Genomic DNA, 27,575 nt, shown 5'->3' on the forward strand with positions numbered 1-27,575 from the left:
AAATACATGTGGTCTGGAAAGAGCTTTAAGCAAGAATAGATCATCTTAAGTAGCTGACCTTCTAGCTTCCCTTAGCAAACACATACGGTAAGCCTGAGGTGTTTCTCTTGCCCACAGCATTGCTGGTGTGTCAGTAGTGGGACTGGGCTCACAGCACACATCATCAACGCTAATTCCCTCAGTAATGAACTCAGGGATTCCCAACCAGCCCACAGATTACAAAGTCTCCTGAGCAATGCTGGAATTGCTTGGCACAACTCAGTGGCAGTGCACAATGACAAAACGGGAGCACTTCTGCTGCCCACCTGCAAACACAGATGGGTGTTCAGAAGCAGACTGGCTGAAAGGACTGGGCAAGTGTGCCTTTTTTAAAGGTGACAGACTATTACGTCTCCCTCACTTACCTGGCAGACCTGCTCAGCTTTGGCACTCTCCTCCATGCTGACCACAAACACCTTACTGAAGTATCTTCCTCAGCCTGCCTGAGCGTAACAAGTCTTGTAAAATAAAGCTATAGGTTCGTAGAGCTTAATTTGCCACATGGAAGTTAAAAAGTTTTTTTCCTGCTAGGCGTTAAAAGTAGTCTCCATAAGTTGAAAAGGGCTTCCATTCTCACACGTAATAGCTCCCTTCCACTCTCGTCCCCAGAGATCCAAATACCTCCAGAACAGCCTGTCTCTGCATCTGCCTTCCCCAGTCCTCTGTATTCACAGAAAATGCAGTAATTTGCCATTCAAAAATTTCTCGTACCAAAACTGTATCCTCCTGACTCCATGCTACTAGTCCTGCGACTGGCAGTCCTGCTCACTCACTTCCAGAATCTGTCCTGCCTACACGTCCCAGACCACTGTCTCACAGAACCCTTTCCATCCAGAGGTCCTGCAGGACCTCCCACCCCCATACCATGCCTCAAAGCCCACTGCTAACTCAATTTATGCCCTTGTCCCGTGGCACAGCTTGGAGGATCTACCCACCACAGACAGGATGACAGCCAGTATCTGCACAAGACAGTGGTTCCTAGGAAAATCTGTAATTAAATTACTGATCGGAGATTCAAATTAAATTATCATTACAATTGGAGCCAGGTTTAGGGTGTAGGATATACTGTCAGAGGGCTTGGACTATAAGGGTGGGCTGTAGGATCCTGTTTTAAATGAAGCTTGTATATCTCTGCTGTCTGCAACACTAGTGCTGCCTAACCAAAATTGGTGCTACAGGCACAATGCCAAGGCACTAACAAAATCAGTGTAATCCATCACCAGCCATCATCATAACCAAGAAGCTTTCTACAGTTTTCACTTCTGCTCCTAGACAACTGCAAGTCTATTCTACTTAAGGCATCTTTACTATTAGAGCTACTAAGTACCAGCAGACCTTTCTACTTCTAGGTCTTGTCCTAGGCCTGCTAGCTTTACTGGATCTGGAAACCAACTGAAGTCTAAATCAACTGCTTTTTGAACTCCAATAGTCAACTCATTCCCTACCTCTTATCTTTCCCCTTGATCATCTACCCTCTACAACCCTTAGAGCTCTTAGAAAATCAGCCCTCAAAACCAGGCCAGCACATTTGATAGGATGCAGCAATCATCCATGCTTCTAAGCTCCTCCGGCTTCTTAACTAGCCCTCTCTGGCGATACCACAGGCCAAGGACTCCAGTCCATTTAAGAACATGGTGTTAGCATGATACCAACCGATGATAAGCACACGGTGTCTGTAACCTGCCAATAAACCAAGCCCACGTGCTTCTGCTTTCCTGTGCCCCACTCCTAACTACACTTATTATGTTTTTATAGCTATCCTGACCGGAAAATAAATTAAGAGAGCATCTGCCCTGAACACAAGTTTTTACCTGCTTCCCCTTGGTTTTAGGATCTGGGGGGCACTTACCTTGTATGGCCAGTTAATTTGCCAATGCTACCTCTCTAATCTTGATCCCTAACACCAACAGGTGTTCAGGCAACTTTCAGGTACTGGAAGAGTAGAGGAAACTGTTACATTTGCTTTTTTCCCCTCCATAACTACTTTTAAAATCCAATCTCTTATGTTGCTATCAAATCAGTCACTGCTGTGTTATCTGATCCATACTTCTTGTACTCTCTAGTATTGGCAGAAAGGATTTACTCTGTCAGTATAATCTGTTTAAGTTTTTTAAAGATACTTATCTCTTATCTGTAAGAGTGTAATTCATCTGCCCTGTTTCAGCATTTGACATTAACCGCCAGTCACCTTCAGCTTCCTTTCTAGTCAATAAAAATAGGCATGTTGGAAGGCTGATACAACTAATTCTAAGATACTTATCTAACACAAGGCACGTGAATGGTCCTCTGGGGCTGTGCTTTTCTTTCCACTGGATAGAAAGGGATCCAAAGAGAAAAACTTATATTTAAATGTTTAACTGTAGATTTTAAATTAAGCAAAATTAATCCATGTAACCTACTGTTGAGACTTCCTCTTCAACAATGTTGCAATACTTTAGCATTTTAACATATGATTCATATGGAAGGCTAACACATGAAAGCTACTGCAGCCACCGCCACTAGTGATGAAAGAACAATAAAAATAAATACCTGATGGCAAAGTGGGAGTGTGCTTCAGAGATATCCTATGTTTGCTAACAAAGGCTTTCTCCACTGGGCCCCTCTCATTTGGATACTCCTGAGAAGTTTAAAAGCACTGAGCACTGCCTTTTATCAAACATTTTTCCTGGGATGTCTTTTTTCTTTTTTTTTTTACACTATAAAAAATGGTCAATGGTAGCCTTTATTCTTGTTATAACCAAAAGAATAAACAGGCATCACTAAGTAGCAGAGAAGTCACTATTTTATTCAAACAGATCAAAAAAATCCCATACATGCAAAACATGGCATGCTGTACAAAAAACAATGTTGAAATCATCAAGTTTCTAACTTCTTCCCAGTTTGAGAATAACAGTGTCACAAGAACTTACCTGCTCTACAAAACAATACTGTCCTCACAACACCTAGAATTCATAACCTAATCTAATCAGAAGGAAAACACATTTAGTACAGGGGATGGAAACAACCACCCCTCGCACCCAGCACAGCCACTCTCCCCAACAGTGTAGATGCACACCCCTCCATTAGTTTGGCCCAGCAGTACTGAAGTCAATAGGAATTTTGTGAATCATTTCAGTGGAAACAGATTCTATGATAACACGGACCTCTGAAAGGAAGGAGGCAGTCCTTCCTGTATGAGTAAATACGTAATGCTGACGCAAGTCTAAAGCGCAAAGAAAGAAAAGATGAGTTGGATTATAGCCGAGCTCCTGCAAAATGAAAACACACCTTACAGCTTCTTGCACATTTCCTTTACTAGCCAAAGTCTCTTCTTCAAAGGAATCTGTCCAAATCCTTCTCATACTAACTCTTTCTGTGGCTGAAGAGACTGTGCTATTTAAGTTTTCAGGAAAAATAAGATTAAGAAATTCTTCAACTGGGACAATTTAAACCGTCTATCGAACCATATCTTAATCAAATGCTTATTCAGTCAGCATTTAAGACCTTTTCTGATCTGAATGAACGAGTAAAAATGTAGCACGGTGATGTTTTACATTTCTTAATATATTTTAGTCGCTATAATTATTTTGAATACTTAGGAGATGTTAAAAAGCATAAATTTGTGTGTGTGTGCCTGTGCAAGCACAGATCTAAAAATCAACATATATACAAAAATATATTCAGGAAGAATCTTGCAAAAATTAATGAAAACTTAGTAAGTAAAACACGGCAATTAAGTATTTGAAAGGGCTAATTAATTCCTGCGAAGACTGCAAGTGTTCTCTTGAAGAGATTCAACTGAAAGTATGATCTGAGATAAATATTTCTGTAAGACATTTCTATTGCAAAACCACTATGCTTCTTGAGCAACATCATTTCCTTTTAAAATGTGTTATTTTGAAAATAGAAATCAGATATGAAAAATGCAAAGATAACTGATTTTAAAAAGTTTCACTTGTCTACAGAACTATTATTCACATGTTTTTATCATGCAAAATGTTATCAAAATCAAGTATAAATTATGTGTTCCCAATCCTGAATTCTCTGGGGATTACTCAGTTGACCATTTTTTCCAGTCCAGTTAGGAGGTGATCATCTCTAAGGTAATGAAAAGATAGCAGTCTCGGCAGAGAGCACATCAAAGACACAGCCTCACTCCATTCCTCTGAACTGACCATGTAAGAACCAACAGCCACCTTCCCCTAAAGAAAGATTAACATTAAACAAGTCTCCTACATTATGCCTCTAAGTTAACAAAATGTGAATACCCACCACAGCATCCAAAATCCAAAAAGAATAAAAAGGGAGACTCAAGCTACCCTGAAAATTAGGTTCACTAAAACTTACTTTAAATGGCTGGTCACAAGGATTAGGAAAACCAAATTTACTCCCTTTATCATATTAGCCTCAGTAGAAAAGAAAAGGCTAAATGTAATACACTTTCAGACATACCTACTTCCAGCTCCCACCATTTTTCTTTTGGTGATGCCTGTAGCACAACACTCCAGATAAGGAAAGGCCAGTTTCAGCCTCGGTTTCTTTCGGTGAAACATTTAGCAAGCACTCAAGGGCTTGTTTCATATAGCATTACCTTTCATCTCATCAGAATGATGATCCATCAACCTATGAAAGCAACATAAAGATTTCTACTGATTTCATTTGACTACAAATCAGATGTCAGATTTATCACACACACACTAGCAAAATAATAATCCACCTTTGCTTCACAGGAAATTTCCTTACAGAAAAAGTAATTGTAATGAAAATAGGCTTCTGATAACAGAGAACAGTTCTCATTTTAACTGGAAGAAAAATGTTAATGAATAAGGATAGAAATAGATTTTTTCAAAAATCCCCTTCTCTTTTACAGTTTAAATAAAAGCCTTCTAATTACTGGGAACATTTAGACATTAACTTGTAAAATTATGAAATACATAAAGATGAAAGCAGTTGTTAGAATGTAGTTAAGCATATTAACATTACATCTGTTCATTAAGATTTTTAGAATCAACTCTTGGCTTTCTTCTCCAAAAATATGGATGGAATAACAATTCAGGTCATTTCTTTTTCAATTTACAGAAGAAAAAACTTAAATTCTTTAACTTTTTTAGGCTCTCCCACTGCTCAAAAAACAAAACCAAAGCAAGCCCGATACCATAAATAACACTAGTTCTTAAAACAGTATGGCAACCCACAAGGCTGCCCTATCGGGCTTTGATGAAAAGGGTTTCATCAGGAGTTGTAGGACAATTCTCCTTCTCAGTAACAGTCTCTACTGTGCCTGAAGCAGATACAATCACTACTGTTTTAGCTGCTGAAAGAGCTTTCTCCTTCTCTGCGATGGCAGCACAGACTGCCACAATTTCATCACTTTCAAAGTCATAGTCTGGAATTGATTCTTGTGCAACATCTTTCTCTTTTGCCAGTGTTTGCACTGCCTCGCTCTTTGTTGCCTTCTGCTGTTCAAGTAGTTTTCTTGCCCAGGAAAGGTCCTCTTTCCATACTTCAGGGTTCATTGGAAAGATGTGTAAGGACACTTGGAAACTTCGGATTGCCTATAAACAGAACAGGGGAAAAGAAAAAGGATTTGAGATTTTAAAGCCTACATATTTCATCATAGTAATTAACAAAAAGAAAAAAATTATGTACATCATTCAAGCAAAGACAAAAGTGATTGTAGTCCAGCCTGTCTTTAGTGGAACAATCTTTCTTCAGCTGTAAGTTCAAGAGCAGAGCTACCCCCAAACAACTGTGCATACAAGTGTCTGAAAATACCAAGAATGCACAAACAAATCAAGTACTTGGCAACAAGGACACAAATAAGAGTTCACATGTCAAAAATAATATTGTGATTAGAAATATAAAAGCAAAAATAATTTTTGTTTTGATTATTTTCTATTCCACTTTTCTCCTATCATCAGATATGTGGGAAGGCAAAAGCAGACAGATATGGTTTAAAGAAATACAGAAAAGGGATGACTGGGATTTGAAGCATCACTAATACTGCTAGTTGTAAATTAGTCTTTTCACATACAGACCTAATACTACAGCAATCCTAGTCCTATGATAAGCATTTTCTGTAAGATGCTCGTGCTTGCAAACTCAGTTACCCTAAACAGGCAAAAGTAGACAAATAAACTCGCAACTTGGAAAGTTGATCTAAGAAAGAACTCCTATAATCTTACAAACCTTGTAATATTAAAACAAGTAAGTATAGTTGATGCTGTTTCTCCTGGCTTTCAGTTCAATTGGGAAAAGTCTCAGAAATACAAATACTCAACACAGAAGTTATTAAATACAAAAAAACTGTGAGCATCTAATTCAGTAGATGTGATATTTGGCAAAAAGAAGAGACTGTTACAACACTGGAAAAATGCTAGGCAAAGAATTACAACTGTATTATATTTATAGTTATATTAACAGTTAAAAGGTCAAGACTAACCTTACCTACTCAGACTTATGTGTATATACAAACAGGCATGTGTGTATTTCACATTTATGACTGTATGGTCAGTCATGGAAATGGCCACCTGAATGACCAAACTCTTGTGTGATGATGTATAGAAGTCTTCCTGTAAGGTGGGAAACAGTGATGGTATGGATTTGGATTATATTTGGGAATAGTTCTGGAAACTTGCATCTAAAGACTACAAAGACACATGAACAATCATTGAACTCCACATTCTGTTGTAATTTATAAATACCTAAAGCACGTAAATTAACCTGAAAAATCACTTTTCATCTTTACTGACAGAAACTGACAATTCATCCTTCTCCTGGCATAGATTAATACACAAACTCCGTATGACGTGAACTCAGATGACAAGAGAAACAAATCAGATTTCAGAAATTATGATTATGCTATCAATATTACTGCTGTTGTAATAGGCAGCCTTTCAGTTCCAGGAAAAAAAAAAACAACAAATACTTTATTGTTGGTCCACAGCCAATTCTGAAGTGTAGGAGCATGCTGAACTTTAAATAGAAGGAAGAGTGCAATTTAATTCTTGCAAAACAGTGTCATTTTATTCAACCTTGATAGCTTTTCATTTCCAGGGCTAGATGAGCTACAAGTAAACATTAAATGTTATTTTTTTGTATTTCTGTTGAAAACAAAATATAAATAAACACCATCTGCTTTTAAGCTTTCCATGAAAGAGGCCCTCTAATTAAAGCCTGTCTATATAGTTATGTTCATGCACAATAAACAACATTAAACACAGTAATCAAATATAAGGTAACATTTGATAAGCTTAGAAGCTGCCTCAATGGTTCATACAATACAGGATAAAATTATCATCTATGTAAATCTATTCGAAAAAAGATTTTGTGTGACATTTTTATAAATAAATCACAAAATATTATTAATAATAACAACCATAATGTGAATTTTAAGTGCTGCAAAAGATCAAAGGGATTAATTTTAAAGCAGCAATGTAATACTGAAAAACACAGAATTGTCATCCACATAAAATTTTATGTACTACTGTAACTGTACAGCTGTACTGTAACTGTACTGTACTGTACAGCTATTAATTTCTGTTAAGGCAGAAGAAAATAACAGTGTTACTTTTGATTCTCACCTGATGGAATTGTAAATCTCCTCCAACTGTCTGTCTGGCATTACAGGAAAATGTGGTGGCACTAGGTAAGCTTAGTACTTCTAGCCTCATTTTAAAGAGCAACTGTGATATTATAGACCCTGCTTGTAAGGACTGTGGGATTTTAAATCAGTATGCAGTGACATACATGCTTTTGCTTCTGTAGGGAAGAGTACTATAAAATCTACTGCAAGACGTTCCCGTTTGCTGAATTACAATACTTGAAGAATTTATACTTTTAAAATATTTTACATTTCATCTTACTATAGGGTATTCTGTAGCAAACAATCTTTCATTTGTCCCATAAGCAGAATCTTTTCTGTTGGTTTGCAGTCTTTAAACATGATGGGCAGTTTTGATGAGTCTAATTTTTATAACGCATTTTTGTAACACATGGACCTAGTAATTGTCACTATACAGTGACCCCCCCAAAAAGGTAAGGAAGCATTTTAAGAGGTTATGCAGTTCACATTTGTCCCCAAGGTTTGTATTAGGCCTTTATGCTACATCTAACAGACACTATCTGACCTATTTCAAAGGATGTCCATCAGTGAAGATATGTATACATCTATAAGTAATACTTTTCTGTGTTTAATGATCATTAAATACGAATTATTTTTTACAGCGTCCAACATAATACTTGGGGATACTGATGGATGGGAAACTGACCATGAGCCAGCAAGGTGTGCTTGTCGCCCAGAAATCCAACCGTGTCCTGGGCTGCATCAAGAGCAGTGTGGGCAGCAGGTCCAGGGAGGGGATTCTGCCCCTCTACTCCACTCTGGTGAGACCCCCCTGCAGTGCTGTGTCCAGCTCTGGGGGCCCCAACACAAGAAGCACATGGACCTCCTCAGGGGGGTCCAGAGGAGGCCACAAAGATGGTCAGGGGCTGGAGCAGCTCCCCTGTGAGGACAGGCTGAGAGAGCTGGGGTTGTTCAGCCTGGAGAAGAGAAGGCTTCCGGGAGATCTTAGAGCGGCCTTCCAGTGCTTAAAGGGGGCTACAGGAAAGGTGGGGAGGGACTCTTTATCAGGGAGTGCAGGGATAGAACAAGGGGTAACGGTTTTAAACTGAAAGAGAACAGATTCAGATTAGAGATAAGGAAGAAATTCTTTCCTGTGAGGGTGGTGAGGCCCTGGCCCAGGGTGCCCAGAGCAGCTGTGGCTGCCCCCTCCCTGGAAGGGTTCCAGGCCAGGCTGGACGGGGCTGTGAGTGACCTGGTCTGGTGGAAGGTGTCCCTGCCCGTGGCAGAGGGGTTGGAACTGGATGATCTCTAAGGTCCCTTCCAAATCAAACCATTTTACGAGTCTATGATAATATTTTATTGGAATTTAAGTCTTATTTCTTGTACTACTCACCGTGTACATAAATAACTGATTTTTACAGAAACCTTTAGCACAGAGACACTTATTTTAGTGTATTCGAAGACTTCTTATTACATTTCTCTTCTTTAAACAAAAAACAAACAAAGAAACCAATGTGTTTAAATATTTTCTTTATATGATATACTCTGAATGGTAAATGTCTTACCTATCTTAACTTTAACCTGTCAAGCTGAACTTTTCTGTGCAACTTTTCTGTTCAATTTTTTTCTTTTTAATAAAAATTTTCTCTCTGGAAATTTTTTTTCAGCAAAAATAATTCTTCTGTCTTCAAAAATTAGGTGAACACTTAGTATTTTGCAGTTCTTATGTTTACTAAAGCATTTTATTCACAGGTTCTGGTGATTTAATATTTTGGAGAAAATACTTGAAATGTAGTTGACAGTCTTCCAGATGTGAAGGGCTATTGAAATCTTTCAGATGTGAAAGGCTATTTTTGTCTTATACCTATTAGAATCTGGCCAAGTTATAAACCCGGAGAAGTCTTTGTTCCCATTTGGTAGACATCTGTGAGACAGTGCTAGCTTAACTATCCTTTGCTGGAGGTTCTCCGCTGCAGAGGATTTATGCAGTGCAAATGAAGATGCATCAGCATCAACTCAGCAGTCCTCCCTGGGGCCCAGTGCCGGGTGGCTGGCAAAACAGGCCAAGGCTGAGGATGTGTGCCTGAGCCTGGGGGTGTAAGACAACAGGAATGTAATGTCCTGTGGCAACTGATAGAAAAAGATCTCCTCAGTTTCTTTAGCACCAGGCACACATCTCTGGACAGACTAGTTTCAGAAAATTTCTCCTCAGCCACTGTGCCCACTTCCAGTTTCTCTTCAGAGTGCCTCTTCCACAGCTTCCCTCTTCCCCCTCTTTTGATGAAGCTTCTATCCTCCTCTTGTATTTTCTTTTGCAGGAGGTGGCCAGCTAAGTCAGTGGGGAACACTCACAAGAATTGAGTACCCTTGCCAGAAATGGCATTTAAACGTCTGGAGACTTCTGCTTTCTTGATTGAAAATAAAAATCACCTCTGAGTAGAAAACATTTTCATGCATTAAAAAAAAAAAAATCATTAGATGGGTTATTTATGACTTCCAACAGTGGTTTTAAGAAAAAAAAAAAAAAAAAAAAAGTGATGACACAACAATAGCTGGAGACTGCAGGACTAAGATAGGACATCTGGGGATGCTAGTATTACTGGGTATTACCTGGTATTACCTATAACAGGGTAGGACTGTTTAAAGCTGTTGAAAATAATTTAACAGAGCCTCACTTTAATTGACAAAGCATTTTATTTTCCTCTCAAACTTAATAATTCCCAAATACTATGCACTAGAATGTGTTATGTGGCTGGAGTATAGTTCAAGATGGAGTCAGCAGGACACAAATATGCCCTGTCACATATTTTGTTTTTCAAAGAAATATCTTTTATCAAGTCCTGATAAGGAAAGCAATACCATTTAGAGTGTGACACAAAACCAAGAAATTCTAGGCCAAACTTATAAAACAAATAGCAATTTTAAAAATTGCATTGTCTCTTTCTCATTTATGCACATAAAAAGAGTAAGTATCAACAATATTAACATAAAGTTAAATATTTCATCACTATAAATTAATCCACACATTTTGTTGTGCTTAGAAGATTACCACAGCAGCAGTGTAATTAAATATTTTAATCTTTTATAAACCTACAAAAATAAAGTCTGAGTTATTTATCCCCTCAAGTTGATATGAACACAATTTGAAGCACAGACTTGATTGCTTTTCAATGTAAAGCCAACCATCATTTTCCTTTTGATTACCAAAATCTTTGTTTCTACGTGCTTACATTAGTAACATTTTGAAAAATTCTCTCAAATTCATGATTAGTTATGTTAATTAGCTGGATTCCATGAAAATGCAGTAATTCCTCTCTTTGCTAGTATATCACTCCCATCATTACATAAAAGACCTAAAACTATTTCTTTCAAAAGAAATAAAAGGACTAATGTGAGCATTCATGTTGTCAAGGCTTGATTGCTTTTACAAAACAGTATCACAATTAAAGACTGCTAAACCACTTAGTAACAATACTGCAAACCACATCCTTCAAAATATACAACAAAAAGCACGCACAACTGGTACATATTTACACATCTGACCAGTTAACTCTGTAATCCTCAGAACTCCAGACCTGACACAGAGGCCCCAACCTAAAACAGGGTAACTCTGAGTCACAGAATCACAGAATGGTTGAGGTTGGCCAGGACCTTACAAGGTCCTCTGGGCCAATCCCCTGCTCAAGCAGGATCACCTGGAGCTGGTTACCCATGACCATGTCCAGATGGCTTATGAATTTCTCCAAGGTGGGAGACTCAGTCACTTTCAGTTAAGACGTTGGTTTGTTTCAATGCTGCTTTTGGTTATTTGTTTGATTGTTTAATCAATGTGTGGGGCTCACTTTGCCTCATGGGAAGAACTGTTCTAATGAAGATTATCAGTGTGAAACTGTTACTGCTTAAATTATCATCACCAATACAGTAATTATCATTTGTAAAAACAAACATTTACAATTAAATGAGAGAAATATTGCAAGCCCAACTACATTTCTACAGTTTCTACATTCACATTGCAAAGTTTACTTGGGTGTGCTCTTGCAAGCTGATTTGTAGTATTTAAAAAATTTCTGTCTTTACAGAAATAATGTTCTGCATGCTCACTTTTAAGTATTACTGTTGAACTACCCCATTTAGTAAATTCACAAAAAAGATCAAACAGCTTTTGTAAAAGCTAAATAGAAAGGGGCTAATTTATCTCACTCTTTCTGTCACAAGTTTGACAAAACCAAACCAAAACAAATCTTCCTTTGTTTGCAAGAAATGAATATGTTATACAGCTCATAATATAAATTAGATTTGTTTGGAAGCTGTATTTTAGACCTAGGAAACTTGAAATTAAAATACCTTACATTTTTTCCCAAGAAAAAGTACATCATTCATTGTGAAGAAATAAAAATATTTACAACAGACCATTTGGCAGGATGTGGGTAGTGAAGACAGACACCGAGGGGGGAGAAAACAAACAAAGAAACAGCAGAAGCTGCTCTTGAGAAGGGTGGTAATTCCCAAATCTCAAACATTACTAAAAAGCCCTGACATTTATGCTTTATTAAATGTTCTTTGTAAAAACTACAATGCAGTGAAAAATTAGAAATCATGGTAATGAAAAGCTAATGGGAAAAGAATAATTATGACTTAGATCACCTGGTCAAGAAGCCTCCACAGGTTCGATAATTATGAAATTATTTAACCTCCTAAGATTCCTCCAGTCTTAGCCTTTTAAGATTCTTTAAAAATTCAAAGATTCCTTAAAAAAACACTGGTTCAAAAAACAAATAGCGAACATTATCTGCATTTTAGAATAACTGCATATGTTCTGCTCTGTGTGTGAGAGCATATTCATCAGAATTCAATATGCCTTAAAGACAGAAAGGCAAAAAAGTAGAAACACCCAGTATTAAAGCACTGATAACAACAACAGGAGCTTACCCACCTCTGGGCTGCCTACAGTATGGTCAATATAACAATTACATGAGCACCTATATTAGTGTTTTGTTTCAGATGAATAATGTGCTTTGATGCAAATCTCTGATTGTTCACACATAAAATGATTTGATTTGCACCATGGAATAGTCTCAGACTACATAAACTGATTAAACTCAACAATGCACTCCAGGAGAGCAGATGAAGTAAAACAAAATTAATGTAACATGAACACTGGGTCTACAGCACTAACTCAAGATATCCACTCCTGTTGGTGTGGTGTGACTTGCCAACGTAGAGAAAGCTTATAGGATTTGGTGACCAGACCTGGTGGTATAACCAGTATGGGTTTTTATATTATATCAATATGTGTAATTCACATTACAGTAACTGCAGGACTTTTAACAAAATAAGGACCAACAGATACATAGGCTCCTTGCAGGAAATAAACCTTTGAATTTCCTGAGGCTAATGCATTTAAAAATCTCAGACATAATATACAGCAACAATTTCAGACACTTAAAAGGAAAAAAAAAAAATATAGATTGTAGATCCAGACAGGACAGACCACCTACTCTTACCTTCTACACCACAAAAGCCATGGAATGTGACTAGATATGTGATGCAGATATACATGTACTTACATTAAATATTTCACATTATGTTACTGCAACGTAAGATAGCACACCACACATCTGCAACACACAGCTTTGTCTTACATTATTCTCATAGTTTGTTTGTTTGTTTGGGGTTTTTTGTTTTTTTGTTTTTTTTTTTTTTTTAAACACTGCTCCCTGCTACATTAAAAAAAAAAAAAAAGGGTTTCCATGATCTGTTTAGCCTCTCTCTAAAAAATAGGGGTTTTTTTTATTCTTGAGAATTTTCCATCCAAACACTGTAACTTTGCAAAACCTCCTAAATTAATGACAAATTTATTTGTATCAAAACCAGCACACAGATACTTCTTTTTTTACCAGAAATAAAACTATTATTTTTTTTTATCTGAGAGCTCACGATGATTTATTTTTCTAAAGGACTTCTGAATTAAAGACACATTCATAAAACATTCACTCACTATATTTCCGCACTCACTAGCAGAAAACTATTAACACCAAATGTTATTTACAGGTGTATAGTCTATAGTCAGAGGGTGATCTGACATGGGGTAAGTCTCTATCTGCATCTTATTATGTATCCAACACAGCACCATGGCATACAGCTGCAGCTAGAGTAAAGATGCACTTCAACTACTGCAGAGCATCCCAGCCTTTTTGCTGTCTTATTAAGAAAAGAAGCAAATTCAGCCACCATTTGGGGTCAAGGAGCTACAAGAAAGCATAAGCACACATGATTTGCTACACCTGAAGCAGGGGAGTACAAACCAGAGAAAACAAGACCCTAGATTTTTATTAGCAGGCACATATATAACTGAGCCTGAATACCAACTGGGACTTCACAATACTTTCATCTTTATGGTGAGCTGTGCTGTAGCAGTACAGTACCCAGAATGTAGTATGTGTAGTTATGTGAACATAATTATTCTATTGCATAAAGCCACTATGTAAATATAGTATACAACACAAAAGCCTTTGAGCTAGGCAGGTCTTCCACAAGCCCAGCAACAAAACCACACAGGAAGTATCTGTGAAAAAAACCAAAGTAGAGTGAATACCGGAGATAAATAACAACCTTTTGCCTTGCCTGCTTTCAGGTTACATAAGGATATTCAGCTACCTTGATATTTTTCTACTTTCATTCTCTCACACAACTCTGATGATGTGGTTTACAAAGTTAGCATATTAATGTTGTTTGTTTTCCTACCAGTGCTATCTCTCCTAATCCAAGCTGGGCACGTCCCAAAGTCTGCCAGGCATCCCAGGAACGTGGGTTTCTCTGGACAGCCATTTCTGCTGCATGCACTGCTGGGAACATTTCATGTAAAGACATCAGGACCTATGACAGAAAAAGAAAAGTAAGAGGAAAAAGAATAAACAAAATTGAAAACATAATTATAAATTTTCTGGGATTACCAAGGCAGCCATCATTGTTTCAATAACTAAGGACAGGTTCATTTTACCTAGCTTTTTCTTGTTTAAATGTTAGTTGTCTAATCTCAGATGGTCACCTAGACACATTTCATAGCCCACAGAGAGAAACAGGCATGCTAGAGGATGATTCATCTGAATTATTTAAGCAACTCTCTTAGAAGTAGATTAATTGCTTCGGAAGGTGTGCCTCCCTCTCCCTTCCTCCCTACGAACCCCACACTGTGTAAAAGCATAACAGAATACACTGAAGGTCAAACACATTCAGAGTTAAACACAAGAAATAATCAAGTATTGTTGAAAATTTTCTAGGTTGTATTTTTATTTTTTAATAGAAGACTGAAATCTACCAAATACAGTTGCAGTGCACATGATATAATTATAGAAAAAATCCCTGTAATTCAGCATGGAAACAGACCTTAACAGTGACTCTTGTATTTGGAGACTAAGCATTCTGCAACAGCAAAGCCTAACTTAGACATGAAGTCACCTACACTAAAAAAAAAAAAAAAAAAAAAAGAGTAGTTTCTGAATGTGGCAATCTCTTTTACTCAGCAGTACAGGTTAGTGTCATCCTGTTACCATAGTATTCTACTCCTTGCATTGAATCTCCATAACTAGGCCTATAAACCAGTTAACAATACATAACATGGCTCAAAGCTTGCCTTATTTTTCCAAGACCACCATGAGATTGGCACATTACCTGAAAACCTGCATCATTCTGAGATCATGATTTCAGACACCCACATGCTATGGTAATAGATACCAATATAAGAAACAAATGACAACTGCATTCCTCCAGTATGATGAGAATGTCAACCACAAGAGTAAGACTCATGTCTGGGCAACCACTTTCATCCCAACTGACCCACAAGTATGATGAATAATACTAGAACATATTAGGACTATTGCTGAAGTGTAAAAAGCATTTATTTAACCTTACTGTTCTATGATATATTAAATAGATAAATATATAAGTGTGGAATAGAGGAGAATTCAAATGAAATAATCTTGAATATGTACTTTAATCAACATACAGTATTTGCACCACACTAGGGTGAGTACAGTAAAAAAAAAAAATAGCTTTACTACAGAAGGTAATCCTGTACACAAGAAACACAGCAAGTATAGCTTCCAATAAAACCTTCGGATCCATACTTATGCTGTTTTAGTAAGCCTAAATTTTTCTGAAGACTAGTCCTATGGGTTCTCTTTAATTCCATTTAAAAGGCTGTACACTGTAATTTAGAAGTACCTAAAAATCTTTTTTTTAAAAAAAAAAAGTTGTATGTCATGTCATTTTCCCTTTTTTCCTTATCAGTTCTCAATGACTGTGCTTTGTAAATAAAGTTTGTAATTAATACTATTTTTCCAAAACTTTCAGTTCAACTGCATTTTTGTGTGCAGTTTCTCTTATCTGCAGCATACCTATGAACTGAATCAAACTGTTACTACTGGATAGGTGTATATCCTACCAAGATTAAGTGATTCTGCATCTATCAGCTAGCTTTTACATTAAACACTTAACATATTTATTCTCATAAGAGAATACAAATCCAAGTATACACTGACCTGAACATTTTTATGCATCAGTACTTCCTACCAGTACTTTCTACTGCAACACAATTCCAAAACATCTATGTAAGTATTTAGGAAATCTTCTGTAGTTTTTAATGACTTTCTTCTGCTTTGTTTACTGAATTGTGACCTCACTAATAAAAGACATACTTCCACTTTCATCTATATATGACTGTTGTGTGTACTAATTTAGACAGTTGCTTTAAAAATGCTCTTCCAGATCATGTTGGTAATTACTGTGCTTCTAGTAATTGGCATCAGTTTCTCAAGGTACATTCATAGAAATACAAATTTCAATGTATATGCATTTTGTCCAGCACAGGTGTTTTTTCCAGTTATTAATAAAATGACTCAGCTAAACTTGTCAGTCATCATAAAATAATAAATTCATTAATGCATACCATTTTCCTGCACTTTTGTTTTCAAGTGAAGAATTCATCAAAATGAACATATGATGGCAGACTTGATTGTGTGCAGCCTTGTCTTGTGTTAATCTACTTGTGATATTATTATCACTTTAATGAAAAACCTCTGTATGCCAGATACCACTGCTACTTGAAAACTTAACCAGCAAACACTCACGTTATTCCATGCCTGGAAAGTCATGCTGAAAAAAGAATGAAAAACCACTGCTAGCATAAAGTTTTCTTCTGCACAGATTTGACAAGAGTTCTTCAGTCCTTTCACTGGGGCAGGCGACATGGCCAAGACAAAGCCTGACAGGAACCACGTGTGCTGTAGCTCCTTTGTCATACACCATGCCTGTCACAGTTCAACATGCAGTCACATCAAGCACCAAATCTATGTGTATATACATCATCCCCCAATAAGAGACCAGTGTGGTCTCCATTTCACTAATATGGTAAGTACCTAAAAGGTTATTGTCACCCCTTACACATCGGCCCCTTAGACAGTGTGTGTCCAAAAACGGGGAAACCAGGTGGTAGATCATAAGAATTATCAGGCTACCAAAAACCCACAATCATACTTCTAATTCCTTAGATAGCATTTCATGCACAACATATACTTCAGTATTCATACATACTTTAATAATGTAATGTAATGTAATTAATATAATATAATAATCTTGACTTCTGCATGACAATACAAGATGTGAGGCTTATCTTAAAGGATGCAGATACTCTGAAATACTGTTTTCATGGCATTTCAGATCTTGCCTCCTTCCCCAATCATCTTAGTTTCTTTTACCTGTAGTGCTGTCATTACCATGCCAGTGTAATTTTTCATTTTCCTTCACATAAACTCAGGCTACATTTATGCCTTGTATAAGAGCAAGGTTATTTTGCTATCTGCAAAACTCTCTTCTTTCTCTTGATTACATTCTCTTTACTGTTGGTTTCCTTGTTCCCTACATACCACACTATAATGGACCAAAGTCCAACTGACTTAATAAAAAACTAGACACTCAATGTCTTGTTCAAAGTCTTGCTCTCATTTTCTCCCTATAAACTTTACCTTATCCTCTCGAGAATCCATATTATGTGTTTCCTTTCATTTACCTCTTTTTGAGTAAGTTATTTTATTTGCTCCAACGTGGTATCATCAGCATAATGGTCTATTTTTATGCTTCTTACAAAGATGCCCCCAGGTCTTCTTTCATTTCAGCCCATATGCTTGAAATACTTGAGCAGATGAGAAAACTATTACCTTTTAATTCAGATGTGTGACTGAAACATGAATCTGGAACCCAGTAGCAGTCCCTATACCCAGTTTGAGCAGAACACTTGCTGCTACTCTTACCTGTGTTCAATTTTATCTCATAATCACAGTAACTTATTACCTGTGTAAGTTTGTTTACATTTAGACATTTAACTTCAGTAACTGTTTTAAAATAGTTATTCTGTAGAAAAAATAATAAATAGAACACGCACCCGGTGGCTCCCTCCAAATTAAGCATGTTCTTTGATTTGGTTGAATTCCTTTCAAGAATGAACTCGGAGTTCTATGCGGGGAATGTTTCTTGTTGGGAGCTCTACTGTACTTACAAACTCTTGACACCCTTTTAATCCTTTATGGACTACCTCAGTACAATTGATTCTAAACTGCTAGGCATCATCAGCATTAATCCAGACATGCATCCAATTATACAATTTCATCAGTAACTTTGTGCAATCTCTTTTGATTCAAGTTACATTTACACTGATTTCAATGTGGTTTTGGTGGGGCTTTTTGACAGCAGAGACCATTGTCACCCTTTGCTAGTTACTTCCTGCAAAACATTCAGATTACTAGTAAAAACAGGAACAAGCAAGCATTATTCTAAAAAGGTCACAAACATTGTAATAGAGTACTCAGACATAACATTTCTTTCTTAAACAGATGTTTACTTTTTAGAGAAACTAATTCAGTTGCATTCGGGTATTCTTCGATGATCAGACAAACAGCAACATGCTTTACAGAGGAAACAGGTATCACTGAAAACTCCATCTAAACCCTTCTTCCTCAATGTTTTAGCATCAACTTAAGAGTCTTTGGATGGCCATGCATTCAGAAAAAATGCATGAATATAACCTTGTCATTTGAGAACATGAAGATATTAAGCTTTTACTTACCAAAATTGTGACAGGGAAAACCTTCATAAAAGAGACAATCCTATCAGCAAAACAGGTTTTTCATCTATTTTGAAGAAAGCTATGACATAAAAGGGCTATTTTGCCAGAATCACCTAAGGTAAAGATGAGGATGTGTGTGTTTTTTTATGAACATTCATTTAAGAGCTGACACACTAAGATTCTATTCCTTTCCTGTTGCTCTCAAACTAATTTCTCAGATGAATTTTGTTTTGCAAACTTCATTAGCAGAATGGCACTCAGGTTTCACAGTTAAGTAATCTCATTGCGTATTTGATTTATTTTCCAATTATACTGACGACACTTCATTAGAAAACGTTCTTAAAGCTAATCAAACAATTAGAAAAAAATACTCTTACAAAGCAGAAAAAACATCTCAAGACTCTCACGCGCATACATATTAAAAAATGACTAGAGGGAAACGTCTTATAAAGATGTTCAGTAGGTGGAATTTCAGAATTTACTTTATTCCAACATAGACTTACCGTTATCACATGCACTAAAACAAAGAACACCCATGACACTACAATGACTTAGTTTAATAGATCTAGCTTAAAAAAAAAAAAAAATATGAGGCAGATTAGAAGAATTATAAGAACTCAGTGGCAAAATCCTAATTAAACATAGCAACTGGGAGACTGACCAAGTATTAAAAATCCAGTCAGTAGAATGACCAATCCTGTCCTACCCACAATATTTTGGCAGTGTTATGAATCTGAGTAAGTCCTGATTTTAGATGAGCTCACTCACTAGTCTGAAGCTGAATCACTGTATATAGCTACATTCCAAGTCCAGTGAAACTGACCCAAATCCTTCTTCCATCCAGAAACCCATTTCAAAACACTTATGAATAAAATTCTTCCTACCCATAAGTAGTTTACATATATCCATGCTGTAAAGAATTACTGCTGCACCACACAGCAATGCTTTTTGCTACGTAGCTTTCTGGAGTTTACATCAATGTTTTGATGGTAAAGTCTTCTCACTACACCACAGTTTAAAACAAACAAACAAACATTTAAAAATAATCAGCAATTGTTAGCTGATCTGTTATAATCTAAATTTGAGATTGTGAGTCTGGTCACATCTTAGGAACCTTATAATTTCTTCAGCAGGAAAAAGGATGGGTGGAAGATGATACTACTTCTTCACTGAGTTCAAGATTAAGGAAACATTTAGAAGAGGGGAAATTGAATGATTTGAATATGAGTATGATGGGTTTGGCCTATTAAAATAAAAAAAAAAAGAAAGACCTATATCTGAAATCACAGTCCTGTTCAATGAATGCAAATTGAGGGTGCAGGGTTGTAGAGAAACTAGATCCTCAGACAGCTGATGACAAATATCCAAAAAGCTTTTTAAATGGGGATAAACCTGACTGTTTAAATTTTTATTTACTATTTTCTATAAATATGTTGTATTGTGTACCTTAGGAATCCTGTCACAGTTGTACAGCGTGTTTGACAATGTTATCTGAGATCTGATGTGGAAGTATCATTGGATGAGCAACATGAATCAGGTAAATTCTCAGGAGTGGTATAGAATGCAGACTGATTCCTAATACAGTTCGTTTGATATATATATATATATATATATCTCAAAATCTAGTAAATCCTTTGATATCTCTCTTCACCTAAGAAAGAGTCTCATGTGGTCCAGCATATAAATGTTCAGACCCAAATTCAAAGGATTTCTCAAAGCCTGTTCCTCCATCTTTGTAATTCAAAGCAGCAATAAAATAATCCAGTCAATGTTTAAGAAACTTAGTCCATAACAAATTTCAAGCAGCCTTAGTGACTGCATTAGTATAGGTAGTCTTCATACATTCCTTTCAATATACTTATGATACTACTTACCTAATACTAGAATCAACACTCAGCTGTTGTTGTTTGTGGGTGTTTTTGTTTTTTTTTTTAAGATTTTATTTTTTGAAACAAAAATATAGAAATTAATTGCTTGCATAAATATTTACTTGCACTCATTGCTCTTGCAATAGGTGAGCAGTTTAGGCTGGTAACAGAATATCAAGTATATACACTGAAAGATCTCACATCCAAAGAACAGTTTAAGTGCATCCCTAACTTCGCCACAGACCATATTAATCTGTCTTTAAATGGATCACAGAGAGCTGACAGGATTGGAAAAAATCTCATCAACATTTATGGGGTTTTAAAGCAGTTGAGCAATTCCACAATTCCCATATGTTTTTCTGGAAACACACTTACTGCAAGTGTCAGTGACAACTGGGAACTTTAGAAACTATTTCCGCTCTTCAGAAATACTGAAAGACGTTTGTCCTACATCTGTTAAAATACAGATCTTTAAAAACTTACCATAAATATTTACAGATTCCTACTGTGTCATTAGCATATTTATCTGAGCTGCACATTAAACAATAGGGTATTTAAAATGTTAAATTTGCTGCTGAGAAAGGAAATACCGATGAACTGGGAAGCTGCTGTATAACCGAACATAAGATTGTCTTAATAAATCTAACAGGATATAGATATCCAAGCCCATGCAAAACACTCCATTCAATATTAATTCTCAAAAGAAATTACCTCATGAGGAGATTTCTCCTCATTGAAACAACATTAGCAAAGACCATAAAGAATCTCTGCATATCGCACAAAGTCATTCTTAAAATGAATCACCTCCTGTAGTATGTGACTCACATACCAAGACAGACAGATTTTCATAGGCCCAATGATGGTCAAGCCCTTGCTGACGCTGGTGTACAGTTCTTCCAAATCTGGAGCTACTAAAACTTTCTCATTTAGCTACACAATAATTGCTGCAGTATTTGTGCTGGTATGCTGGATTGGAATAACAGAGTCAGCTCTAAAACAGTATCGTTTAAATATTAACCACAGTATTTTTTGAATTAATTACATATTCCTATTTTGGCAAAAACAGATTTTCACAGCTCACATTAGTGACTTTAAAAGCAGAAAGGTATCAAATTAAGCGTTCTACTAATCAGCTTCCAGTAAGCATAAGTCATACTGTAAAAAACATCTGTAATAATTACTTGCACGTACAAAAGAGATGTTACCAATGTAGAGGTTTTGTTAAAAAGATTCAATAAATCATTTTATAAATGCATATTTTGTACATAAACTTTTCTTGTGTTCTCATTCACAGTATAACAGAAGTGTTATGCAATATCAGAAAGTGAAATCAAAGAGAAACAGTGCAGCTGCCTAGCACTGCTCTCCCTTTCAGAAAGGAAGCAAAGGCATAGTGAAAGCAAGAGGCCTGGTTTCCTTTATTCTTTCAACTTTCATTACTTGCCAATGGTTTCATTAGACAGACAAAGATATTTTACAAGAAAAATCAGAGTCACGCAGCTCGTTTCTCAGCTCCTTCTGGTCAGCACGAAAGCTGTGTGTCTGTTCCTCCAACTCACATTTGCCATCTAGCTGAAACACAGGGACTGAGATGCCGAGTAAGCAACCACTCCTTAGTATTAGGTACTGAAGCTGCAGCACTGATAGAAGGATGTTGTAGTAAGCATTTGTCTGTGTAAGTCACTACATTATATTCTGATCCTGGTAAATTAACATAATTCCCCATTTCCACTGTGAAATTCTTTAATATTAGTGTAATTTCAATTAAATAGAGTACTTTTGGAGAGCTAGCTGAATTCCTGCATTCATGTAAGATCGTAATAGAAAACAGTTACAAAAGATCCATCCACTGATTTGTCCCATTGAGCATAACTGTCCTTTTCAACAGCTTTCTCTTGATATTAAGTAAAAAAAAAAAACAAAAACAATTCTAATTGAAAAATAAAGGCTACTTCAAAAACCCCCTGTGTTAAGCAGCCAGCATCAGAGCACATGAACTATTTCTTTCCAACCTAGAATAATTTCTACTAGGTAGTCTGTTTTATTAAACACAGTTAAATTTTTAAACTACATTAAAAAAAAAAATTACAGGAACAATATCATTTTCACATCTCAAAAGAATTTCTTTGCTACTGGAGTAAAAAATTAAATGTACAAATTAATAGCTACATAAAAGTTAACAACCTTTACAGCAACCTGGAAAGCTGCTAATTAAGATAGAATTGTATTATTCTGTCTCTTCCAATAGTGCATAATTAGTATTTGGAACTCCTTGGCATACAGCTCTGCAGATGCTAAAATTTTACACAACAGCAGAAAGCAATTAGACAGATTTGTTGAAGAAAAATCTTTCAAGCACTTCTAAACACAGAGGAGTCCCAGGGCTAAAGCTTGCTGGAGGCTGGGAGAAGTAACATGGCGGAAGTAGTGCTACACGCTTGTACCATTTGTACGACTCTTTCCCAGCCAACCACTGCTGGAAGTTGTCAGGATACTAGGCTAAACAGATCTTTTATTTAAGCTAGCATAGACGTAAAGGCATCCAAATACAAGTAAATATTCAATGGAGGTTTATATGTTAAAGATATTTTCTTACCACAGAACTCAAGAAGTATGTAGGAGTCAAGCACCTTAAATCATATAGGAGATCTGTAAATACTAATATGCTATCTAAATAACATAGAGATCTGATCCTAAGCATGCCCAAGTTAAGAGACCACTGCAGAATTTCCCCAAGGTTTGAACACCACGCATTAAAAGATTTTAATTTTTTTTTTTTTTAAAGATATATGTTTCCTGTTTGAGAAGTTAGGAAAAAATAACTGACTATAAATCTAGCCTGATGAGAAAGTGGGGAGAACAAAAGCCCACATTTCAGCATCATCTAGGATACAGAATGAGACAACTGCACCAGAAAAGCTCAGTGATTTAAAGTAAAAACAATACCATGTCTTATTACCAATACCATTCAAATTCACAAAACAAGTGAGAAATCAATCCTTCCTACGTATCCCTCCCCGAGTTCTTCCTAACACAGTCTATCTGGATCCATTATAGGAATATGATATGTTGACAAAGCAACCCACTTCCCCCAAAATAATTCAGGAAGAAAAATCTTTAAAGACATAAAGTATTTCTCAAACCAAATGCAAAACCAAGTAAGATCTAAACCTTCTGCAGATACATAAAACAAAAGCCTCCTTCAGCATTACTGTACTGAAATGAGCTTCTGATTATTCAGTTGATTCTTTTGAAGAATCAAACTTTCACTTCACAGACTGTGAAGCGGAGATATGATAGCAACCTGGAAAAAAAGACCCATCACCACACCTTGAAAAATACTCAGCTTTGCTTCTTCAGTTCTGTTGGGGGGTTTGGGGATTTTTTTTGATTGGTTGGTTTGGGGGGAGGGGGAGTGTTGTTTTTTTGGGTTTTGTTTTTTTTTTAATACAAAAAATGGATTACAGGAACAATGAAGATTTAAAAACTAAACAATATATTGATATTCCTAAAAGTTACATAATACATTCACTGAGGAACCATGGTATCACTTGCTTTTTACTTTCTCTTTTCTTTCTCCTAACTTTAAACAATATATTTTTCAGCCACATTTTGAGTAGCTACATTCCTAAAAATAATTTTTCCCATTCCAATTTGTCCAGCTAGTTGAATGTAGCCATACATTTCTTGTTCCCATCCTCAATCCAAACTATTTTTGCAGAAGAGCATTATTTAATACAGAAAAAAAAAAAAAAAAAGTATTTTTGTACCTCAGCATACAGATGGAGACAAAAGCTTCCCAACCCAAAATGGATCCTGGCACTTTTGCCATCTAAGTCGTACAAAGACACAATAAAATTACAAGCTGATCTTATTTTAGTGAGGCATTAATGGCTGCAAGCCTTTTTCCTTAAAACAGCTTAAAAATAAAGCCTCAGATGAACTGACATCATAAGTATACTCTGCTAATGCTCTTTTCCAAGACTAATCAATCTATGTAACACTTAATATGAAAACAGACTGAAGCATACCTTTTGCATACAATACCCCTGTTTAATGTGGGTAGAATCATACCATAAAATTACAGAATGGTTTGGGTTGGAAGGGACCTTAAAGACCATCCAGTTCCAACCCCCCTGCCACGGGCAGGGCCACCTTCCCCCAGACCAGGTCACTCAAAGCCCCGTCCAGCCTGGCCTGGAACCCTTCCAGGGAGGGGGCAGCCACAGCTGCTCTGGGCACCCTGGGCCAGGGCCTCACCACCCTCACAGGAAAGAATTTCTTCCTTATCTCTAATCTGAATCTGTTCTCTTTCAGTTTAAAACCGTTACCCCTTGTTCTATCCCTGCACTCCCTGACAAAGAGTCCCTCCCCACCTTTCCTGTAGCCCCCTTTAAGCACTGGAAGGCCGCTCTAAGGTCTCTCCGGAGCCCTCTCTTCTCCAGGCTGAACAAAAAAGTCATTGAATACCTTGGTCTTTTCTACGTTCTGGATAATCAGGTCTCCCATTTCCTTCTGGACAAGGTCCACATTTTCCATAGTTTCCTTTATCACCAACATACCTACAAAAGCTTTTTTTGCTGCCCTTGATGTGCCTGGCGAGATTTCATTCTGTCAGGGCTCTGGCCTTCCTAACCTGATCCCTGGCTGCTCAGACAGTTTCTCTGAATTCCTCCCAGGCTTCCTGTCCTTCCTTCCACCCTCTGTAGGCTTCCTTGTTGTGTTGTGCAGGAGCTTGTGCAGGAGCTCCTTGTCCAACCCCGCAGGCCTCCTGGCATTCTTGCCTGACTTCCTCTTTGTTGGGATGCATCACTCCTGAGCTAGGAGGCAGTGACCCTTGAATATTAACCAGCTTTCTTGGGCCCCTCTCCCAGCCAGGGTTTTGTCCTAGGCTACTCTGCTAAGCAGATCCCTAATAGCGTTAATAGTATTAAGCCAAATATTTAGAAAGAGCAGAGAGATTTTTAATGGTCAAACTTGCTAATCTACCATAGTAAGGCTCTCCTTGCTCCTCCCAACGCAATTTTTAAATATTTCAGTTGCTTTTTCCACACTGTAACATCCTAATCCATGTCCTAACAAAGACGTTGCTTATTGTGGTTGGTTGAGATAAGAGCATTATTTTAATTCCTATTAAAAGAAACTCTGTTGTGTTGGGAAAAATGAAAAACCCAAATCCTGCTGTAGCTTATGCTTACAATCAACTATACAATGTTGCAAAGCATCTGACTGCAAGGACAACGGTTTCTTTTTTAATTTCTAAACTGATAAAGAATTGTCACGATTTACCTGCGATTTCATCTCATAGAGCGTAGCATCCTCTGGAGTTAACTGAAGTGCTTCATCCCACTTGTGAATGGCCTCTCGATACCTGTAGTTAAAACAATATTACAGTGTCATTACATTTAAAGACAGTACATATTTCTCTTTATATCCTGACGTCCTAAATACAGTGCCACAGCATCTCATTAGTATTAATGATTTTTGGAAACACTTCCCTGTAAGACATGCTGAACTCTTTTGCAGGAACTGACTATTTGTTTTTCTGATAAAATGGGTGTTAAGTACTACTGTACAACTGGCCTCAAATAAATTTACAACTCAGCATTACAAAACCTGTATCAAAGCAATAAATTAAAACTAAAAATCTTGAACTGAGTCCAATTTCCCTCATTGTCAAAATCATCCTTAGTCAGGCATAAAGAAATATAATCTGAACCCCGTATTTCTTGTTACAGTCATAATTTAAAACTTCTTTTCCATCTAAAAAGGCTGAAACACAGAAATTGCCCTCCTGCATTTCGGTAGTGTAAGATACTAAAAACATCTGAGTAACTTTGGTATATTTATATAAGAAGGAAGTTGAAAGTAAGCAGCTATACTGAAATCACTCAACTTTGAGAGGGTATACAGTAGCTCCATAATATGTTGCCCTCCTCTTGAAAACAGAACAAAACAGAAGAGTTGATCAAAGCCAGTAATAAGTAGGTCTTCGTCTTGAATAACGTGGTAAAACTTGGACAAATGAAAACTAGGGTTTTGAACTGTACTGAAGAACTGTAACAGCACAAGATGACTCAGTTACACAGGTGCAGTCTTTCAGCCCTAAAAGTGGCCTCAGATTAACATTACCTAGTCTGCGGTGGGTCACAAGTTCTCTGAATCTCTTTCAAAATCCACCTTCATTATGGAACTGTGTAGGAACTCCTATATTTATATTAATTTCACTGTAAACACATGAAATCTTGATAGATACACACACATTGACACTTTAATATAATACAGATAAAATTAAAGTAATTTTCACACATACTTCATAGGTAAACAGTTTTTATTCTCCCCTAAGCCCCATTTTTCCTTCCCCTTCTCTTCCCCTGGCATGTATTACACCTCCAGGTTTTTCAGAGCAGTCACGTAAGACTTCAGAAAGTTCTGAACCAACTGGGAATAGAAGAATAGATTGGAAAAGCAATGCAGCTGCAGTCAAACTCTCATTATGAATCAGGTATCATTAGCCTGTAAATGACACTGATAGGTATGATGTTAATTTGAGTGCTAAGCAAAGGATGTTTCAATAAATTTCCGTATTTCCTGAAAATTCAGCCACCATCTGTGCATTTGTCATCTCAGTTCATTTCCCATGGGCAGGTGTTCACACCAAAGGGAACCTCATCATATTTTCTACTTATGTCAGTAGAAGCCTTAAGCTGTCATTTAGTTAGCAAGAACTACTTTTTGAATAGAAGATTACAGTTTTGTTCAAGAACTAGCACAGACACAGCACAATAAAACCTACATTAGTAAGGGGAGTCCTCAGCTCAGTTAGGTGGTGTCCTGGCCATGTATCAGTGCACAATACTGTGAGTGTAGCAAAAAAATCTAGAAACAGATGATTTGGAAAACAGAGCAAATACAGTAACGAAATCAGTAACCAGAAAGGAAGGGACAACAATGGCATTCTGCAAATAGAAAGATATAATATAAAAACTGCATTTCAGGAAACTTC

The 27,575-nt window shown here is 36.8% G+C and overlaps 1 protein-coding gene across 2 annotated transcripts in view; it reads right to left on the reverse strand.

Moving 5' to 3' along the window:
- Window positions 1-2,799: 2,799 nt before the first annotated feature.
- Window positions 2,800-27,575, reverse strand: part of TTC33 (tetratricopeptide repeat domain 33) — a 50,302-nt gene continuing 25,526 nt past the window's right edge. For both annotated transcript variants that reach the window (XM_042804737.1, XM_042804736.1), the window contains exons 3-5: window positions 25,859-25,940; window positions 14,327-14,458; window positions 2,800-5,573 (exon numbers count right to left, since the gene is read on the reverse strand). In XM_042804737.1, the coding sequence (XP_042660671.1) occupies window positions 5,223-5,573; window positions 14,327-14,458; window positions 25,859-25,940 (565 nt within the window). In that variant the 3' untranslated portion in view covers window positions 2,800-5,222. The remainder of the gene's footprint in view (window positions 5,574-14,326; window positions 14,459-25,858; window positions 25,941-27,575) is intronic.

Source organism: Tyto alba, unplaced genomic scaffold, assembly GCF_018691265.1.
Source record: "Tyto alba isolate M040663 unplaced genomic scaffold, T.alba_DEE_v4.0 Super-Scaffold_42, whole genome shotgun sequence".
Taxonomy (NCBI): Eukaryota; Metazoa; Chordata; class Aves; order Strigiformes; family Tytonidae; genus Tyto; species Tyto alba.